Source organism: Anopheles nili, chromosome 2 (genome assembly GCF_943737925.1).
Source record: "Anopheles nili chromosome 2, idAnoNiliSN_F5_01, whole genome shotgun sequence".
In the NCBI taxonomy this organism is placed as follows: Eukaryota; Metazoa; Arthropoda; class Insecta; order Diptera; family Culicidae; genus Anopheles; species Anopheles nili.
The window spans coordinates 58,783,343-58,804,621 of NC_071291.1; the positions used below are offsets into that span (position 1 = coordinate 58,783,343).

Consider the following 21,279-nt stretch of genomic DNA (forward strand, 5'->3'; position numbering starts at 1 on the left):
AATTGTTTCCGGAACGATTGCTATTGCCACGTGAGACCAATAAAATAGATCATCCGTGTTAGATACCCTAAAGATGCAATAAAATACACATGAATAAATGCTCCGTTCCGTTACCAGTTTCCTTCACCCCGAGGCAATCGTTACATTTGTGGGCTCGATTTGATTTCCCCCTTCGCTGATTTCGATTTTGTCGCGCTTCGATTTTTTGTGTGGCCTTCACCGGCGAGCCTGCAAGGACAGCCAAGCAGCTTCCGAAATCCGGTTTTACCTCGCGTGCCGTTCATGAAATTCTCTTCCTTCGATTCCCTTCGGATGCTAGAAAATGCCCGGAACACGAAAGCCGGACGGACCACGGGATTTAGTTTCATCTTCCTTTGGTTCGGCCAGAGTCTGCAACCTGAGCGCAGAATCTCCCTGTTACCGTTGCCACTGATACACTTCCAATCGGCGGTCGTGCAACGGCTCAAGGTAAGCCGGTCATCCTGGCATTTCCCCCGAAGGAGCTAAGGGCAGCTGGGACCACCGTCGAGTACAGGTTCTGCTCTCACGAGCGGCCCTTTTGTCGGGACCCATCGAATGTGTTCCGCGGTCCAGTAATCCAGTTTGCTCGCTTGCCCGTCCGTCATAAACCAGTTTCCGTAGCCACCGCTGGAAATGGATGCCTTGAAGTTGGTGAGGAAAAAATAAAAATGGCAACCCTTTTGCTGTTACCGGGCACTTTTACTTTCGTTCACCTAAATTTACCCCCGTTCGATGGTGCAGTTACACGATGCCTGTAATGCTTCGGTGCCACAAGCACGGGACCCGGGAACCGTCGATCATATTTTGCGATTTTATCGCCAAGCTTTCGAGCGAGTGTCGAGGGATGTATGTGAAATTATCACACCACCGTGGTGGGTGAAGAAAAGCCGCACAATCGACCGGCCCACCCGGTGCCGGGAACCATTTTCAAGGTTGATGTACGCTTGATCGTCGCGTGAGCCCGCCCCACGGGAGAAAGTGTGGTCCCGAAGTGGAACGGACCGAAAGTGACACGCGATTGAACTCTGCGACCGAGATCGGTGTGATGTAACGTGTAAGGGTCGCCGGTGGGTAAACCGGTCGCATGCGACCTAATTGTTTCGATTATAAGATCCCGCAAAGGTCTCTGGGGGTTCTCTGATCGTGAGACTCCACCAGTCAAGTGGAGCACATTTCTGCTCGATCAGCTTCGGGCGGGTTTCCTATTCCATTTCCAGCCCGCTGTGGGCTCAAATAATGAGGCGATCAATCAAGGTAAAAATGTATCGCATGTTTATCATCACCTTGAGTGTCTTGTCATCCAAAAAGTGGGTGACGGAACAGCTTAGAAGACGGAACGGTTAGAACAGCTATTAGTCTTAAATATCAAATGTATAACCAAACAGAGATACGAATGAACGTAAAGAAAACCAAAACATCATCACAAACGTAGAACGGGAAGAATTAGAGCCAGTGCAATCGTGGCTATGACCAGCAAAAAAAAATTGCTATCTTCGAGGGTGTTACCGACCAACAAAAAAGAGACCACGCCGTGCTTGCCGAGAAGTTTTAATCACAACCGCAGTGCAACAACGCATCGGTTCCAATCGATTTGCGACGAAATTCGCCACCCCAACGATGGGTTGTGTCGCGATTTAACAAGCGACATTTTGCAACGATCCACCCGATGATGGGTTTCATGCAGAAATTACGCCGACACGGGCGACGCTTCATGTTTTATTAAATTTTTCGCACAACGCTTTGGGGGTGGTTTTAATTTCCCATCGATAGGAGACGCACGGGCTTTTTTCCTTCACGGATGCTTAATTGATCGACCGGCCGGTATCGAGAGCCGAAGCGAAATGCCACATTCTCGGTGCGTGGTGTAGCGTGAAATGTATGTCCAAACTGGCTGGGCGCGCGTAGCAGAGTGAACCAACCGCTTCTCGGTGTTTAGTTGCGCGGGGGTTTTTGCGGTTTCAGCTAGCCGAATGCACGAGGGATGTTGTAAAACCGCGTAACGCTGCGTCGCCAACATCGTTCGCGCAGCAAAAGTGTCGCTCTTGGCGTTGAGAGGTCTCACAAAATTTGGGCCTCTTCTCGTCCGAAGTGCGTACTTCGTGTGTGGAACCGCTCGTACGTTCTGGGTGAACAGAAGTGGCCCAAGCTAACCACAGTTTCGCACAAAGATGTCCTTGCGAATTAACATTCTTCCCCGTGAAAAGGCCACTTATCTTTCGTGACGAACGCGATTTGTGCGGCCCGGGTGTGTTAATAATGCTTTAAAAAACGGTAGATACCGCATAAAGGAGTAAGTTTGAAACAAAAGAGATACGGGTGTCCTTCGCGTTGCCATTAAGCGTTGCTTGATCTTAATTGATCCATCCATCGATCATCATTTTCCCTCTATCCAGCCACCAGCGATAAAAGGGCTCCTTTTTTGAAAGCAGCAATGGCTTCCCTTTATTTTTCCACTGCCCTTTTGTGCAGCCCTTTGCTGGTTGGTTTCGCTAAAAAAAAAAGAAAAATAATCCCACCCAGCATATGTTACAAGCCCCAAGCTCTTTTTACTTCTTCATTTCCCAAGCCTCCGATGTCTCTCGGAGTGTCGTGATTTTCAATCACAACCACCGCACCATCGCAATGTCAATTGCAACCCGCGCCACGAGCCAAGTTTGCACTCCAGCTCACACGATTGCGACCTTCCCAACGGTGCAACAGAGGGTGACTCATCGACGCACGAAAGCACCTCTCGTCCTCGCTCGACCCAATAAGTTCGCGTTTTTTATGATTAATTAGCGTGCGCGCACGAGCACACCACGGCCCTAGCCGTCCGGCTAGCCGTCTGGGGTGGCCTATGCCAACTCTATCTCCCACGAAGGTCGTTCACCAACGCGAGGTTTTGCCTTATTAGCCGGCGCATTAGTACCCTTGGTGGGGTCGATTTGTCCCCCGTTTGATGCCCGATTTGCGTGCCACTGGGAGTATCCTTGGTCCGCGCCGGTACGAGCGGGTGAACGGTTCCGGTTCTAACCCGCAGGCGGGGAAACATAAATTAGGCAGAAATATTGCCTATCATTTGCTAGTTTGTATGGGCTGCTCGGTCATCTGGGGGGAGGTCGGAAACGCATCGAGCACCAAAACCTGTTCTAAATGGGCGTTTTATTTGGATTTATTTTACCACGATAAAAGTATGCCACCAGGGGTTGTTTTTTTTTGCTTTGGTTGCAAGGCTCCATCCGTTGGAAAGCATTCACGAGCCAATTTCCGATTCACCTTACAAAACCAGCAACCCGTAGAATAACGCGCAGCAAATAATTTAAAACTAACAGCTTGATAAAGGTTCACCAGCTTTACCAGTGTGCGGGTTTCGAGACACGGAATCGATTCGTTCCACAGCATGGCGTGAAATCGAGATGGAGTTGATGATTGCCATTGGGGTTTAACCCAACCCAGGTCCAAAATCTCTGGCCCTACCGCGTGGTTGGGCTTCGTGACACTTGCCACGCGTGTTTGACATTCAGCCTAACGCGCACGGGATGCAGTTTCTGCGTCGGTTTGACGAACAACCATTTCTTCCACCCATTTGGGACCTTTCTCGTGGGCTGGCGCGCGGCTGTGGCATTTATTGATGTCGCAAAATCTAGCGATCTCATAAAGCGACCTCCCCCCCGTGCAACGAGGCGCGCTGAATAGGTGTTAAATTTGTATGAATTATAATTATGAATAATGTATGCAAGGTTTTGTGGCGTCTCGAACGCTGTGTCGCACGTTTGGTTGCGCAATCGGTGCAATCGGTTTTATACGGATGCTTTTGATTCTCTTTTACCCTCCTAAAAACCACGAGATAGGGAACGAAATGCGCCCGCGAATCAATTTCGAACGCGCGTAACCCTTTTGCCAGGTGTCATTAGACCCGACGGGTGGGATGATTGATGCTGACCAAAAGGGCCGCTAAAGGGCTTACCGCAGCAAAAAAAAAAAAGAGGGAGCCGTCGGGTAAGGATTAAGTTATTACGGCTCGTCACCTCGGCTCGGTGGAGAACCCCAGCGGGGTTCAAAACACGCTGACAAATCGGACCGATCGGCTAATGGTTTCAAACTAATGGCAGAAAGTGGAGCGATCCATTTGAGTGCGGTGTGATATTCACTTAAGCTCCTAAGCATTGTTCGATGCCGAACCGGTGGCAACTTCACAAGGCCTGTTTAGTATTATGTGATTGCCGTAACGGGGGAAACGTGCCATTGTGGTTCCATTGTGACCCACTGAGGGGTTTACTTCCGCCAATTGATTCGATTAAAAAAAAAAGCGGCGAGCCAAAACTGCTTCCTGGTGTCACGAGTTCCTAGTGCGCCTTGTGAAGCCTAAAAATCGGTTGCCGTTATGCCTGAAAAACGAGTTTCCCGAGATTCGCTTTCAGGCGCCAAGTTCACGTCGTTCACGGCAGGGCAGATGAGATCGCTCATGACATTGAACTCGAAAGCAGCAGCAGCAGCAGCATCATCACCCTTTTGCCACGGGTCGTCGACAAACGCACTAAACCGGTTCGCTTGCGTCCGCTCATCTGCTCGAAATGAAGATGTAACCCCCTCTCCGGGTGAAGCTCAACCTTCCAAATAAAGCCTCGCTCGATCAGCTGTTCACAGTGCGTTGTGAGCCTGTTCGCTGGCCGTCGTCGTCACGGTGAAGATGAGCAGGAAACTCACCCCGTGCGAAGTTGAATGGACGCACGTTGGGGCGTTATTGATCGATCCGCTGATTCGCTCGGTCGAATCAATTATGCAAGAAACCGGTGCATTTTTGGAGGCTCGGTCGCACACGGAATCAGCTGTTCGACTGTGGTGAGGACAATGTGAAATTTTTTTTTTGGTGTGATCATGGATTTTTCACCACCATTTTTTTATTAAGTTTTATCAACAATTTGTATTAATTTAATTTGAGCAAAAAATTAACTGAAATTGAACAGTTTTTCAAGGATTAGGAATATACAGAAAACCGCAACAGTTTTTCCAGATGTATAAATATTATTGTTGAAACTGTTTCTTAGATTATTTTGACTACTTTGCTAAACCTTGTGCATTGGGCTTTGACTATGTTAAGGTTTCGTTTTCTTCACGTTTCAATCGGTTGACCGAAAAGAAAAACGAGGCTTAAAATGATGCAACGGCGTCTAAATGGCGTCTGGCTGCAGGGCATAAAAATGGTGCGCATTCCTCGATCTGCCATTATGCGCACCCCAAATCTGCAACCGAACAGATCGCATCAATCGCCCGCTGATTATGGAAAAGCGCTCCAAGCCGCTAAGACGTATAATTTTTCAAGGTCTCCCCGACTCCGCTGGAACACCGATGCCGTGCGTATAAATGTCGCAGGAAAATGGCCATCACTAACCGATTATCCGGCGTTTCGGTGACAGGGCTCGCTATTATGAGTTTTACACAAACTTCACCTTCGGTAGTAATTGGGGATAAAATAAAAATAGCCTCAGATCTTCGAATGCAGCATCACGGCAACGGTAAAAGTGGTGGTGAATAAAACCTCGAACAAAAATAAATGTATCCGCTGAAGTCGCATGACCCAACTGGCTATTATGAAAATAAAGGTTTATAATTACGGCGCTGGTTATATTGAATTTAGGATAGATTGTAGTAAAAAAAATACACTCATTTTGTGGTTGCAGCTTTCGAATGATATTGGTAGAATAATATGTAGGGAAAAGAACTACCAAGTATGAGCTTAATACAATAAATTTACAACTGAATTTTATTTAAAAAAGTTTTGTTGGATCCCGTACGAACTATTTAACATTCACTACAAAAAAAACGATGTCACATGTGACTAATGCTTTACGATAAATGATTAATTTCTTAGCTCAAAATGACCCCAAATGTTCTTTCTGTAACGAATTGCATGCTGCGCGAGTTCACCCTTTTTTCTTTCTCGAAACAATTTACGACAACCAGCGAACATTTAAATTGAAACAGTCCGATTCAAAATTGAATTCCCCCGAAAAAAAAAACACCCACAAAAGGCAAAAGTAATTTACCGCGCAAACCTATTCCCATCGAGCTACACCGATCGTCTGCTGCCTGCGGATCCCACGATTCGTTTATCCTCCCACCACACAGGAGTGGTTCCTTTTTTGGCACTGCACGGCAATATGTCAACTGCGAAAGGGGGTGCGTACGCGTGTCCTTGAGAGACAAACAAATTGTGTCCGATGTACGGCACCGTTACGTCACCGTTACCGGCAGCCAGCCAAGCCAAGCCGGCTGGCTATGCCCATCGAAAGGGAAAGCCTTCTTCCCGGGGCAAGCTCGATCGACCAGCGGCAGATTAGAGATGGCCCAAAGCGTGATGTTATCACTGCGCTCAGTTGAAGCTGTCTTCACTAATTACAAGCTTAGCTTGGCTTGGGGCACAATTGGAGGTCATCTTATTTCCTTCCATATATTCGCGCACCCTTTCGGAAATAGAAAGAGGAAACCGAATCATCTTCACGCACCTTCGTGGCTTTGGGGCTTGTAATTATGAGCCCCCCCCGCCTGGAGCCATAACGTCGGAGGGTCGCAGCTTTATGACAGTCGAGCCGTAGTCGACCTCGTGCAGAAATAACACCGGATCGGTTGTTTGGTCGAAGGGAAACGAACGCAACACGCCAGAACCGCCTGCCACAGGAAGGTAATTAACCTTTGGCCCCGCATTGGGGCGCTAGCGGGGCGCGATTGTTTCAGGCACGCGTTTTTTCATCGGTTTTTTCTCAGTTCACCATTTTCTATCCCCGAATCGCGCGTTTCGGGTTTCGATTTCATTGCTGTCACCGTTTGCGTGACGTCACGGTGTTTTTTTCTTGTGTTCTTCATCTCAACCCACCGCTAGGGCACCGAAGTAGATCGTGGACAATAATGGATCAATCGGGAGCTCCCATCCGTGGCTGCGATCTGGCTACGATCGCTGTGCGTCGCTTGAGCAATAAAAGTCAGCTAACAAGCTTGCGACAAAAATAAACAATCGACAAAAGACACACACACACACACCGAGAGGCGAGCAAATAAATAATGCCCGTAACCGAGCAACCGGTGGATGGTGGAGCGCCCGGGTGGAAAAACAAAATCACCCCCCCCCCAAATTCATCGCGATCGAGCGGCTCTTTCGTAGGTGAGAAATTGCCATCGAAGATCGGTGTCCTCCGGGCGCCATCTTGCACCGATGGGGTCCTCAACCATTCGCGCGAAGGTGTACCGCAAAACTAAGCCCAAGAAAACGACATGACATAAAATAAAAACGAAAAGAAAAAAAAGAAGCACGGACCTCCCGCTCGAATGGAGCCCACCACGAGGGTGATTCGAAGCGATGTGATGCGATGTGGTTCCGTTTGTGTGTGTGTTTTATTATTCATCGAAGAAGGTCACCCCCATCTTCGCGCGCCACCGGTAAGCTTCCTTCGGCGGTGATGGAAGCGCGGATGTGACCGGCGAACCGTTGAGGCGACCCGGCGATCTCCGGCGAGTGTTGACGCCGAGTTTCATATAAATATTAGACCAAACGCTACCATCGGTACCATTGCTTCGCTAGCAACGATTTAGTGCAGACCTGCAAGCACCACAAAAAATGGCTTTTAAGGTGAGTGAGCTGGTGTGCCAGGTGACACCAGCAGTTGTGAACAGTGTTTGACGTTTGATTCTCTAACTCCATCCTCCCAGATCGTGGTTCTGTTCGCTACCCTGGCTTGCGCCAGCGCCGGTTACGTCGAACCGGAACACCACCATCTGTCGTACGCCGCGGCACCGGTGGCGCACTACTCCTCTGCTCCGGCTGTGAGCTACAGCTCCTTCACTCGCCAGGATTCACCGAAATTGGCCGTTGCCAAGCACGTCGCTTACGCTGAACCTGCGGTCCACTATGCCGCTCCGTTGACGAAGACGTACGCCGTGCACGAGCCTGCTCTGAAGACGGTTGTCGCTCAGCCAGCTTACACCAAGACCGTGTACGCTCAGGAACCAGCCCATGTGTACGCCCATGCTGCCCCGGTGGTTGCTGCCAAGACCGTCGCCTATGCTGCACCGCAGGTGCACTACCAGGCACCGTTGGTGAAGAACGTCGAGTACACGAAGACGCTGGCCTACGCACCGGTTGCTAAGACGCTTGTCCACGAGCCAACCTACACCAAGCACGTTGTTGCTGAGCCGGCTTACACGAAGACGCTCCTGGCCCAGCCGGCTTACACCAAGACCGCCTACGTTTCGCAGCCGGCCTACACCAAGACCCTGGTTGCTGAGCCTCAGCCACTGTACCATCATAGCACCCCGGTTTACGCGCATGCCGCACCCGTTGTGGCCGCTAAGACGCTGAGCTACGAACCGGCTGCTCATGTTTCGCACGTCAGCTACGCCGACAACAGTGCCCATTACGCTTGGTAAGTCTCGCAGGAGGGAGCTTTCGGGCCACCTCGAGGACGACCGGAGCGATCTGCCAACCAGCGCGCACCCTCAGGAACCGTTTCAATCACGTTGAATATTCGTTGAACATTGACATAAATTATTGAGACTTTCATAAAACAAAAGGTCTTTTTCTTGCCATGCGGTGCTGCTTTATCTGTCCGAAATTTTATTCTCAAAGCCTGGATGGCCATTAGCCAACACTGGTGAAAGTTAAAAACATTCCAAATGGAACGATGCGATTCCATTATTTGGCAGTAAAAAAAAACGATGAGTAAAATAGCTAAAACTAAGAGCAACATAATATCTCAAAGAAAATCAATGGGATTAAAAAAGAAAAATAAATGAATCAACAAATCTGAGTTGATAATAAAAGAGATCTAAAGAATTAAAAGAAATGCATTTTCGTAAAAAATAAAATCTCACAACGATAAAAATTTATATTAATGGAAAAAAGAAAACAAACTAACAAACCTGTGTTGAGAAGAACAGAGATCTTAAGAATTAGAAGAAATGAAAATTCATAAAAAAAGTGAAATTTCAAAGAGATCAAAAATTTAATAGAAAAAATACAAATAAGATTAAGAACATTAAAAAAAGAAAACAAAATGAATGATATTAAAATCAATAAAATAATATATTAATTAAATTAAATTAAAACTAAAACAAATAGTTTTTCTGCCATGATTTTTTTTCTATCGAAAGGAGAGAAACATAAATGTTTACTTTTTCGCCTAGCTTATGCTGATATTTAAAGTCAAATCAGAATGTATTTAATAAGGCTTATGTGCATCACAATCTTAATACCTTAGATTAAAGTGCAGATGATCGTGAGGAATAGATTTAACTGCTATCCTGTCTGGTCGAGCACAAAGCTATTTTTTTGCTTATTTCTTCATTCTTCATTTCAATTGCTCAGCTACTCCACGCAATAACGTTACCGTATCAATGACAAAATTGATGTAATAGAAACGAACGAACCACGGCAAACCTAACAACACCCAAAAGTGCGCAACAATGAATGTAATCCGATCCGCTCGTGTCGTGTTTACGGGGCGTTCACATTCATCCTACAATGCAAATCGACACGACCTTAACAGGACCATCAATTTTGGGTCGCTATGTCTCTCATTAGGGTGCTTGCTCGTACTGCGAACCACAAGGTAGCCCCATTTGGCCCCAAAACCATCCGCATTTGCGCACAGCAACCTTGCGCCTCGGATGGTGTCGCGAAGTTACGCTAAGCTAAGAGAAAGGTTAGGTGTGCGATCTGTCGGCCACTGCAAAAACCTTAACCTTCGGTGAGTTACACGCCACTACGCAGCACGATTCACGCACGCGTTCGTCCTGTAGGCAACATCCACGCCAGCCGGTAGCCAGCGGCATCGAGTGTAGGTCATTCCGCGGTTCCACCGAGGGCACGCTTGATGAGTCTAGTGTGTGGCGCGATCACGGCGAATAGGACGAATGCCGGTCGCGATCACCACTCATCGGCCCCATTTTAGGAGCCGCAGAGCACGAACTGGTTTGATGAATGAAATTTTTGCACTATCGACCCCCGTTTTTTTGTCACTTCCAGCGCTCACCCATTGGCTCACCGGAATGGGCTGATGACGATGCTTGACATTGGGGCGAGTGATTAATCAGAGAATATGCACGTACGATCATCGAATCGCGTCCAATCAATTGAACAAAATGTATCTTCAACGTGTTAGCGTGTCATAAGGACAATCGAATCGACATCGATCGACCGCCGGGGGGACTCCTTCGGCATCCTTCACGGCAGTGGGGGCTTAATCGCAGCAATTTTATCGTTGCCGTTTTCTTTTCCAACTATTTCTGCGTCACTTTCTCTGCCGCGCTTCTGCTGACGGAATGAAATTCGATGGAAACCAAAATACAGGTTTGTGGGGATTTTCCGCTTTTTTTTATTTGCTCTCGCACTTCAACGACTCAACCCATCCATTGGCCATTGGCTTGGGTGTCCCTTTTTTACATCGAGTATCCCTCGGCGAACTTCTCCGGCGTATAAAACGCAAGACCCTTCATACGAAGGGCACCATTCCCGAACGGTACGGTGCGTGAGTAGCAGAAACCCGCAACATGCATAGTTTAGTAAGTTTAAATATTTTCTGCGTTGCTTGCTTTGCTTGCTGTCTCACGGTTCCCTACATTGCAGATTGTGCTCGTTCCCGTGTGTCTGGCGGTCGCTAGCGGTGGCTACGTCGAACACTACCAGGGTGCTACGAGTTTTAGCTCCATCGATCTGCCCTCGGTGCCCTTCCAAGCGAGCAAACTTACATTGTCGAACCCATCAACGGTGGCGGTCATAAAAGACGCGACCGATCACGCGCCGTTCTCGAAAATAGTTACCTACGAACCGAAGCCAGCAATTAGTGCTGTCTACGCGGCACCGATCGCGAAAACGCTCACCTACGGCAGCGCTCCCGTGCAGTATGCTTCCAGTCATCATTACGATGTTCCCGCGCCGGCGCCGGAGTGTACGCTGAAGGAGCATAAGCTCATCGTGCCAGTTCAAACGGCGGTACCAGTGTATGGTGCACCAGTCACCGCTAGCCACTCGCTTTGGGGACAGTCAGGATCCTCCGGACAAAGCTCTCACGGTCAGCTAGCGACGCAAACCATCTCTCACAGCTACAAGCCGATTTCGAGCGAACTAACTCAATCGCCGGCCTACGCAAGCAGCTTCCCAATTGGGGGTTCTTTGACGCACCACTATTCGGCACCAGCTAGTAGCGTCATCTACTCTCCTCCTAAGGTTTCGTTTAGCGCAGGATCACAGCATGCGTTCACCTCCGGTCATCAGTCCACAAATTTTGGGGTCTCTAAAGGGTACGGTGGATCACCGACTCCGATCGTACACACTCTCGTCGATGTAGCTCCGTCAACGCTCGTTCACAAACCCGCAACATCGAGCTTTGGAATTTCGGCCCAAAATCCTGCCCTTCACTTGGTGTCTCAGCCGAGCTATACTCCTGCCAAAATCAGCTCGTCCTCTAGCTATCAAACAACGGCAGGTGGTTGGAAGGAATCGAACTCTGGTTATGCGACATCTCATCAGTACCAATCGTCATCCGTTCCCATAAAGACTTCACTGAGCTATGTCGCACCTGCCATTAAAGCTCCTTCGATGATCGGTACCACCACGTTCTCTGGAAACTCCGGCTGGAAAGGATCCAACGTTGGTCAGACGCACTATTCTTCGGCAAGCGAGTCCTCCAAGAGCCAAAGCCAAAGTTTCGCCACCTCAAACAGCTATTACACGCCGACGGCGGCCATCACCCAGCAGTACCTTCCACCGAAAACCACCGTAAGTGTGCCAGCAGCGATCGAAAGCTTCGGTGCTTCGTCGACATCGCACGCGTCATCCGTAAACGTTGGAAAGGACACGCCGTCGCGGGAGTACTTGCCAGCCCGGGAGTATCTGCCTCCAGTGCAGGAGAACAAAGGCGCTACGACAGCTACATCCACAGCACACGTCGGTGTGACTCCGTTGAAGATCACGTCCAGCAAAGTCCCACAGCAGGCAAGATTTCACGTAAGCTCTCAAGGTGCGCAGTATGGTATCGTATCACCGCTGCATGTTTCCGTGCACAAAACGCCCATTCTAGCGCCCACGTTGCTGCACGACTGCGCCCAAGATCATCAGCGGCTTCATTAGGGCGTGATAGCTATAAAAAAAAGTATATATATATATCTCTATACTCATTACAACAGCTATGGCTGTAGCAGAAAATGAAATAAAGCTCTACACCCAATAAACAGGTGACCTCTGGCTCGTAACCCAAACCCAAGCCCACCGTGTTTTATTGCGCGAGGGAGGAGCTGACCTTTACGTTTCGGTCGAAGGATTCGCCTGTAGCTTTGTTAGCGGACTTCCCATTTTGGAGCGTGGAGCTGTGCGTCACGAGGCGTTGTCCAGAACGTCCCTTGCACAAAACCGACGCCTTTTGGCCTCGCGTACTTTTCACGAGTCACCACTTAATGGCCTCGATAGCATTGACATTCTTCGCGTGGTTCGTCCACTCGGTCCTACCGGGCGTTCGAACGGTGGCTGACATTTTGTTCACTTGACCCGTCCGGCTTGGTGCGCATAGCTTTCTCACGCCATCCATCTCGGTGCAGGCTGGATTGAGCTTATTTTGCTGTAATAGTGCGCGATAAGCGCCGCCGATGGCAGAACAGCAATGTCTCCATTTAGCAAGAACGCGCGGTCGGCGGAGAGCGCAAACCGACAAAGACCCTTAACTGGGTGGCCATATATTTTTGCTGTCGGCGACAAACGGTCTCCAATCGCTTTTTCGCGGTGGGGGTGGTTCAATTTTATTCGAGCTCCCCGCTCGACGCACGTGCCCGAATTTTCCAAAATGATTCAACGCGAGCTTTGAAGGATACGCCGTGAAAGGGGGCTGGTTTTGGGACCGTGCTGGGCATCGGCAGTTTGGCGGCGAAATCCACAATAACAATATGAAGGCCACGTGGAACTGGTTTCTCAGCGGTGGTGATACAATTGTTGTGAAAACTGGTTCGAGTAAAAAAGGGAACTATCAAACGGTGCGCACGATCGGGTCTGATAGGGCGTAGTAATGTTTAACCGGCATGAACTCTTTCTCCCCACCCCCCAGTGGGAGGGCTGGGACGATCCTGGGGTTGGGTGAGCTTTAGCTGGTAAAAGCTACCCGCGAAGTACGCACAGGACGTTCGTGAACCAGCTAACTGGAGCGGCCGGCGTGTTGTAACAGGCTGTAATGGGGTGTTTTTCTGTTATGCAATGGATGCTGGTACATATTTAAGAACAAGTGTTTAAACCATTGTAACGTCACATAATGTAACGTCACGAAAAGAATGCTACGTTTTATGCAAACTCCACTCCGTTAACTGATGCTTATTTTGCAAACGAATTTATGTTTAGGACACATTTAAGGGCAATCTGCGTTTAAGCAAAATGTAAACTTACTTTCATGCTTATATTATTATTATATTATCACATTACTAACAGGTGTTAAATAATGTTACGTGTAATATATCACAATTAGAAAACTCTCTTTGACATAAAATACAATTCGTGTACTGTAAATTTTTTAACTGATAAAGTTTTTTTTACATTATTTTAGTTCGACGATAATAACAAGTTTTTTTTTCGGATCATGAATATCCTTTATTTAACAACAATCTGTATAAGATTGACTATATTGTATATTAATAATTTACACTCATTCATTCAGATTAAGTACATATTAAATTCAAACGTGTGAAGAATGTAATAAATTACATCGATCACTTTAAGCTCCATGATCGCGTGGGTAGCTATCCTATTTGTAATAAATTATAAAATTGTTTAAAAGTTATTGCATTAGCTAATAACAGCTGTGCAATGTTGTAAATGGTTGTTATTTGAGAGTATGTTGAAGCAAAATTATGTAATTATGCTGCACTAGATGAATGCCGAGTATGTAATCAATGCTCAAATTGCACATCGAAGCGAAAAAGTAATATATTTCAATTGCAATAAGATTGTCATGGCTAAATTGGGTTTAATTGCTGTATCAACTTAGCCGGCGGCGTCCCGAGTGCTCGTATTTTGATACGACCGCTCCTCTGGCGTAGTGATTGATCGACCCATGCCAATTTCGTCTTTTCAGGGTGTAGGTAAAGAAATACGTGCCCATTTAGTAGCACGTACTATTTTTTTTTGTTGACCGATCCAAGTGAACGGTATTTTGTGTAGATCCAAAACGACGTTTATTTTGGGAGGAACCAAAACCCCCAAATGCTACCAAGCAGTTTTTTTCTCATGTGTGTTTGTCGTGTTTCAGGGCTAGTGCCAAAACGAAAAATGACCGTTCCATTCACACGGCGTACCCGAAATCACTCGTACTGATACAAAAACAGGTGATAGCTATCGTAGGCTACCTCCCAAATGGAAGGATGATCGATAGCGCCTACAGTGGTACACGTAATTCGCTGACCATTTGCACATTTCCATTGCCGTCGATCACTGACCTAAACGGTAACTGTCCTCGTCCGCTGAGCAGTTTCCTTGCGAGTTGTTCGTCCCAAAATTCGGGTCGACCGGGACATACACACACACGTGCGCGCGCGCGCCATGAGCCAAATACCACCAATTTTGCGGTTGATTCGTCGCCACGTTTTCCTGCGCTTGTTATTGTCAACCGCCGGTGGGCCACCTCAGGTACAAAAGCGAAAGTAGGGGGCTCGTTTCATCTACGCTCGATCGATTCCTTGCACGCTGCGAGCGACACCCGAGCTCGATCTCCCACTCTTCACTTTCTAGAGGAAAAACACATTTGTGTGAACTCACCCCACGCCACCCCACGACATGGGGGGGGGGGGGGGGGGTTGAAAGGGGGTTGTGCCGGGTGCGGTCTAGCATGACAGCGCATAGAGCCTTCCTTGGGCGAGCGGAGATTTGCTCAAATCGCGAACCGGGCGGAGGACATTTTGATATAAATATTGCTGCGCGGCAGGCGAAACGATATCATTCAGGTGCCAAGCTCATCGGTAGTAACACTTCTTGCAAGAACCACACGTTTCAGGCATAATGGCATTCAAGGTACGGGTTTAGGCCACGGTTTTGGGGGTCCTTCGGGGAGTGATCTCGAGTGATCACCGAGTGCCGTTTTTGTGCGAAGGGATCGAATATCCTTCTGTGGATGTGCAAAGTTTAGGATCCAAGTTTAGTGTCCAAGTGATGTAATGCCTCGTTATCCTTTTCTTTCGTTACTCTCTCGTGAGCACAGTTCGTCGTGTTCCTGGCTTCGTTGGCCGTCGCTAGCGCTGGATACCTGGAGGCTGGCCATGCCGTCCAGTACGCCGCTCCGGTTGCTCACTACTCGCCGGCTTCGTCGGTGAGCTACAGCACCATCTCGCAGGCTGCTCCGGCCAAGCTGGCCTATGCTGCCCCGCAGGTGTACGCTGCCCCGCAGGTCTATGCCGCCCCACACACCTATGCTGCCCCGGTTACGAAGACCTTTGTGTCCAGCCCAGCTGTTGGAGCCACCCACGAGAGCACCATCCGTTCGCATGATGCCACCATCTCGCACTACTCGAAGGCTGTCGATACGCCGTACTCGAGCGTCCGCAAGTCTGACACTCGCATCACGAACGAGCTCCCTAAGCTGGCCTATGCTCAGCCCGTCCTTGCCAAGCAGGTCGCTTATGCTGCCCCGGCTGTCCACACCAGCTATGCTGCCCCGGCTGTCCACACTAGCTATGCTGCCCCAGCTGTGACTTATGCTCATGCTGCTCCGGCCGTCCACACCAGCTATGCTGCCCCAGCTGTCCACACCACCTATGCTGCTCCGGCTGTCCAGACTTATGCTCATGCTGCCCCAGCTGTGTCCTACTCCCATGCTGCCCCGGCTGTCCACGCCACCTACGCCGCCCCGGCCGTCCACACTAGCTATGCTGCTCCGGCTGTCCAGACCTATGCTCATGCCGCCCCGGCTGTCCACACCGCCTATGCTGCGCATGCTGCCCCGGTCGTCGCCACCGCCACGAAGACTCTGACCTACTCGCCGGCCGTCCAGGTTGCTCACACCACCTACGACGATGCTCATGCCCATTATGCCTGGTAAGAAGGTTCTACCCGAGCGAACATCCTGAAGCGATACAGCAACACTATATTTATTAGAACGAGTCCTTAAAAAAACCCCAGTTAAATTCTGCATCGTTACGTTTTCTGTTGCGACGATGCGAACATTCGGCATCCTCTGAAAAAGGGAGGTTGCACTGTTGCCATCTCGAATGTGACCATTTTTTTTGGTGGTAAATAAAAGTCCATAACTGAATTTCTGGTGTGTATTCTCTGGGGGTACTTTGTCTCTGAAGTGCTGATGATGACTAGTGGGTGAACACCAGAATCATAGCGAAGACAAACGAGGATCATCGATTGCAGTTGTGAGATCTATAAGGATGAAAGAAGCTCAAACATCTACACACCAATCAACCATGAACGCAAGAATTTACTGGTAGACTAGCTTTGCTAGGGCTATTGGTTTAAAACTGGAACGTCAAGTGACCGATCAATATGATCCTCGAACTCTTTCGTTTGATTCTGTATAGGTGAATCGAGGATTAGCAATGAAGCTCTACTCCTAATGTAAATCCTCAACTCAATAGTTACTGTATGCTATAAAGAGTTTAATAGCGACTATACTTATGAATGCGAAATAGTGAACAGTGTGTTATATCTTCATCATGAAAGATCATGTCCTACTCGAGATCAGATGAAGGATGAAGGAATCTTACGGTTGCGGCTTTAGAACTTAGTAGTACGTAGTCTATTACTGCACAAGAAAACAGATAAATATTGAGCAACTGCTTCCTGTTCGCATAGTAGTTTGTATACGACGGTCAGTGATCTGCTATTACCTATGCGTTGAGAGAAATATATTTAGCTCTTCAACTAAGAGCGATAAGATACTGCAAGATAAAATTTTAAAATATCAGTCAAATAAAAATATAAAGCAGAACTAATTTAAAGATTAAAATGACTTTATTAATTGCTTCTGTAGGTCTAATGTTCCCTACAGCCCCACAACTATTACTAACAAATTAATACTCCATACTATTTATATTAGCATTTTGTATACATCTTCGATTAAAGTTTAGTTAGCAATTGATTGTTAATTGCTGATTGTTAATTATTGCTTGTCAGAAAAATATGGATACATTCCTTCTTTCGTATCACTTTCATATCTAAGCTATTTGTAACAATGCTTAACGAATATCTCTTGCCAAATGTTATTATGATTTGATAAATGCATATACTAGTTTTTATACCATTTACAATTAAGCAAGATACGTTTAGTCAAGGATAATTTTTTTGAGTTGTATAGTAGGAATTTGACGATATCTTGTCATGGACTTGGAGCAATTGGTCACGTTCTTTCAATAATACGGACTACGTGCTGTTGAATTGCCTTAGTGAACACGACAAATAATAAGCTTAGAATGTTCCAAAACCATTTGATTGGCTTATGATACGCTAGATATCCAATTTTGTACATGTCAGCATCGTTAAAGATAATCCCTAAAGTAATCGTGCATTGCAAATTAAAAAGATCCTGGCGCAAAAATTGATAATCCGTTTCAAATGCCATCCCTCCTACACAGGTTTGGGTTTTATGTCTTTTGTGCTGTTTGAAAAAATGTTAAGTACCTCTGAGTCAAATTAACTACAAGCGAAGATAGATAGTCTTTATTTACTATAGTGCAACGAACTGATCGCAGTGTTTTCTTGATTTAAGGACATCTTCTTGTTTTTCATGTTTCTTTCGACCGTAGTTATTTGAAGTCTATTACTAACAGAACTAAAATCATGGTCAAATTTCCAATAATAACAAACTTTGGAACTTTGGTACATGTTAACAGAATATTAAATATGATTAATAAAACATACATTTCAACAGCATCCAATCTAAAATACGGAATTAAATGTTATATGCTATGCATGATATAGGCTCAACCAATTCTAAATATACCAATCTTGAACAGTTATATAAAATGATAAATGATTGCGTCAATCTTTTAACCAACTTATGTTTTTGATTATTAATTATATTTATTAATATGTTCCTTATAAAACAGCAAAAAAATTTCCAACTATGTTCAAAAGTGTGTATTTAATTTAAAAGCAGCATATTTATATCCATTCGAATATCGAGTGAAATAAATAACGTATCGCTTAATGAAAAGAAATTAATTTTTAAGCCTCCACGTTTGCATTCGCCTGTTACACTGCATCTCGAATCCATGCTATGATGTAACAAGTCTTTAACGCTCGTTCGATATCAGAACTTAATACCAACGAGCAGCAAGAATGGAAAAAAGGTAGCATGAAACTACATATGGAGCGTGAGAGAATGGCTTCCTGCAGCTAGAAGAAAAAACAAACAACTCATTACTATGTTAAATGTCAAGGTTTGGTCGCCAACCATTGTTTTCCGTTGCAAAATCAGCACCTACATTTGTACATTTACAAACAGGGGTAAAAAAGGTACCTATCATTTGCAAAACCTATCAGTATCCTTTCTCCAGTTACTCACGAAAGTAAAGGACCGGCGGTGTACGAGGAGTATAACAAAAAAAATAAGCTAACGTAGCCCTCTCAGGAAGATAGATTTGTAATGATTGATCTTTTTGAGCTGTTTGACATTAACGATCACCGCGAAAGTCTCCAATTTCGCACAGCTTCAACTCGGCATATTCCATTTGTTTTGGGCATTCTGGTGTCGTTTGCGTTATGTTTCTCGTGTGCTTCAAAGGACAAACTCAATTAGCACTCCATTCTACCATCCCAACACCCGGTTGGGCCGATTGAGTGATAAAAAGCAAAAAAAAAGGTGCGTAAAAAAGCAAAAAGCACATGAAATGCCAAATTTCTTCCTTTTGCAGAGCTGCGATTACAGTAGGCGATGCAAAGCGCGCATCGACACGGTGGCGTAAGGATTATGGCGCAGGCGAAGGTAACCTTCCTTGAAACGGGTTGGGTTAATATGGTTTATTTTTGTTTTTTCGCCCTTCCCTGGAAACCGAACGCTACCACCCTGGGGGGAGGTTGTTCCGATACCCCTACGGGCGCGGGTATCTGCCATAAGCCCTCACCTTACGCGTATCCGCTCCTTACTTTCAGAACGTCCAGCTAGCCTCGGCTGGCTCTAGCGCGCCTCCCCACTTTCGTCATGGGCGGACAGTTTCGTTCACTCGTGTGCGGGCCCGCTTTCATGACGTTTAATTGGGCGATGGACGCGATCGATCTCTCCCTCTCGCTTTGTTGCTTTTGTCCTTTTGATTTTGCTTTTCGTTCGCGCGTGGATGCAGCTGCAGCCACCGTGGCTGGCACCAGCCTGCAGTTTGGCCGTGCAGTTTTCCTCTTGTTTTTTTTTCGTGCGTTATCTTTCGCGAATTCGTCCTCGCTGCGCTCTGGCTGCGGGCTTCCCGGTGTGGCGTTCGTATAAATATTCGCGCCGCGGAACGAAACCGTATCATTGATCACCCAGCGTCTTCAGCAGTAACACCTTCTTTCAAAGCGTCCAAAACCGTAAACCCGGCATAATGGCATTCAAGGTAAGGTGATTTTAACCATCCGCTGAGGTGGCGTGGCCTCTGTGAGATCGCTAACTGACCGCTTGGTTTTATTTGCAGTTCGTCGTGTTCCTGGCTTCGCTTGCCGTCGCTAGCGCTGGATACCTGGAGGCTGGCCATGCCGTCCAGTACGCCGCTCCGGTTGCTCACTACTCGCCGGCTTCGTCGGTGAGCTACAGCACCATCTCGCAGGCTGCTCCGGCCAAGCTGGCCTATGCTGCCCCGGTTGCCAAGACCATCTCGTACGCCGCCCCACAGGTGTATGCCGCTCCTCAGGTCTACGCTGCCCCGGTTGCCAAGACCTTCGTGTCTAGCCCAGCTGTTGGAGCCACCCACGAGAGCACCATCCGTTCGCATGATGCCACCATCTCGCACTACTCGAAGGCTGTCGATACGCCGTACTCGAGCGTCCGCAAGTCTGACACTCGCATCACGAACGAGCTCCCCAAGCTGGCCTATGCTCAGCCCGTCCTCGCCAAGCAGGTCGCTTATGCTGCCCCGGCTGTCCACACCAGCTATGCTGCTCCGGCCGTCCACACTAGCTATGCTGCCCCAGCTGTGACTTATGCTCATGCTGCTCCGGCCGTCCACACCAGCTATGCTGCCCCAGCTGTCCACACCACCTATGCTGCTCCGGCTGTCCAGACTTATGCTCATGCCGCCCCGGCTGTCCACACCGCCTATGCTGCGCATGCTGCCCCAGTCGTCGCCACCGCCACCAAGACGCTGACCTACTCGCCGGCCGTCCAGGTTGCTCACACCACCTACGAGGATGCTCATGCTCATTATGCCTGGTAAAAAGTACGGTTTTGTGAAGATGATACAATGATCCCATCCTGATCCTATTTATTGATTTGTTGTTACGATCTGTTCGATTGTTTTGGTATTTTTACATGCGTTGCAATTCGGCTTACCGTTGGGTTGTGATGTTCAAAAAATAATACAACATCATTACAAAAAAAAAACAAAAATTGGTTTTATTTTACTATCAACTATTGCTGGCTTCTTCTTAGAGTTTAGTTTCATTGGAGAGGACTTTCAAAAGAAATGCATCTTAGTGAAACGATCGTCATTGCTAATAACATAGCGCTTAAGCATTAGTGCAGCGTCTATACACGCCTATAACACTCACAAAATTCCATCAATTGGTAGAAAAAATCTTAAATTCACCATATAAATTGATGCAACACACAAGTTTGAACAAAGACAAGTTGGAGCAGAGATACTAAACCCCTAAAGGTATACAATCTGAATAACGGTTGCTCCGAAGCATTTTGAATTAAAATTTTAAGTTTTTGAAATATATGTCCATTATATTTTGCTTTAACATACTAAAAAAGCACCTAGACTTGGGTATATGTATTTGCACACATATATAAATACATAAATATTTTGCTAAAATATTAGTAGTATGTTATCCTTCTATTTGTTTATAAATGTTTACATCTTGTTTATATTCAGATAACGAATATTTTAAATATTGATTTATTTTAGCTGCGAATGAAAATCGTAAAAAGAAGCTCACCAACATGTAAATCTTGTTTCAGAGCTGCGGGTTCCTACTATGATAATTGAAAGCTTTAAGATTTTTTTACTATACAAGCTATAAGTTATAGTTAGCTTACAGGCTATAAGATTATTTATAGCTAGACAATTTATCGAAAAACATACACATGGACAAATAAACAGTAAAAAAATATCATAGAAGAT

General features: G+C 46.8%; 4 protein-coding genes across 4 annotated transcripts; all 4 read left to right on the forward strand.

The window, feature by feature from the left end:
* The first annotated feature begins 7,612 nt into the window (after positions 1 to 7,612).
* LOC128720164 (cuticle protein LPCP-23-like) lies at positions 7,613 to 8,421 on the forward strand. The gene is made up of 2 exons (XM_053813818.1): positions 7,613 to 7,624; positions 7,705 to 8,421. Exons 1-2 carry the CDS (start codon positions 7,613 to 7,615, stop codon positions 8,419 to 8,421), a joined length of 729 nt encoding a protein of 242 aa, XP_053669793.1.
* Positions 8,422 to 10,542: 2,121 nt separating this feature from the next.
* LOC128727009 (uncharacterized) lies at positions 10,543 to 12,121 on the forward strand. The gene is made up of 2 exons (XM_053820868.1): positions 10,543 to 10,554; positions 10,619 to 12,121. Exons 1-2 carry the CDS (start codon positions 10,543 to 10,545, stop codon positions 12,119 to 12,121), a joined length of 1,515 nt encoding a protein of 504 aa, XP_053676843.1.
* A 2,848-nt stretch (positions 12,122 to 14,969) lies between these two features.
* Positions 14,970 to 16,256, forward strand: LOC128720162 (larval/pupal cuticle protein H1C-like). The gene is made up of 2 exons (XM_053813816.1): positions 14,970 to 15,034; positions 15,222 to 16,256. The coding sequence occupies exons 1-2, from the start codon at positions 15,023 to 15,025 to the stop codon at positions 16,056 to 16,058; spliced, it is 849 nt and encodes a 282-aa protein (XP_053669791.1). The 5' UTR covers positions 14,970 to 15,022; the 3' UTR covers positions 16,059 to 16,256.
* Positions 16,257 to 19,485: 3,229 nt separating this feature from the next.
* On the forward strand, positions 19,486 to 20,620 carry LOC128720163 (cuticle protein LPCP-23-like). Its single transcript, XM_053813817.1, has 2 exons — positions 19,486 to 19,551; positions 19,630 to 20,620. Exons 1-2 carry the CDS (start codon positions 19,540 to 19,542, stop codon positions 20,365 to 20,367), a joined length of 750 nt encoding a protein of 249 aa, XP_053669792.1. The 5' UTR covers positions 19,486 to 19,539; the 3' UTR covers positions 20,368 to 20,620.
* The last annotated feature ends 659 nt before the right edge of the window (positions 20,621 to 21,279 follow it).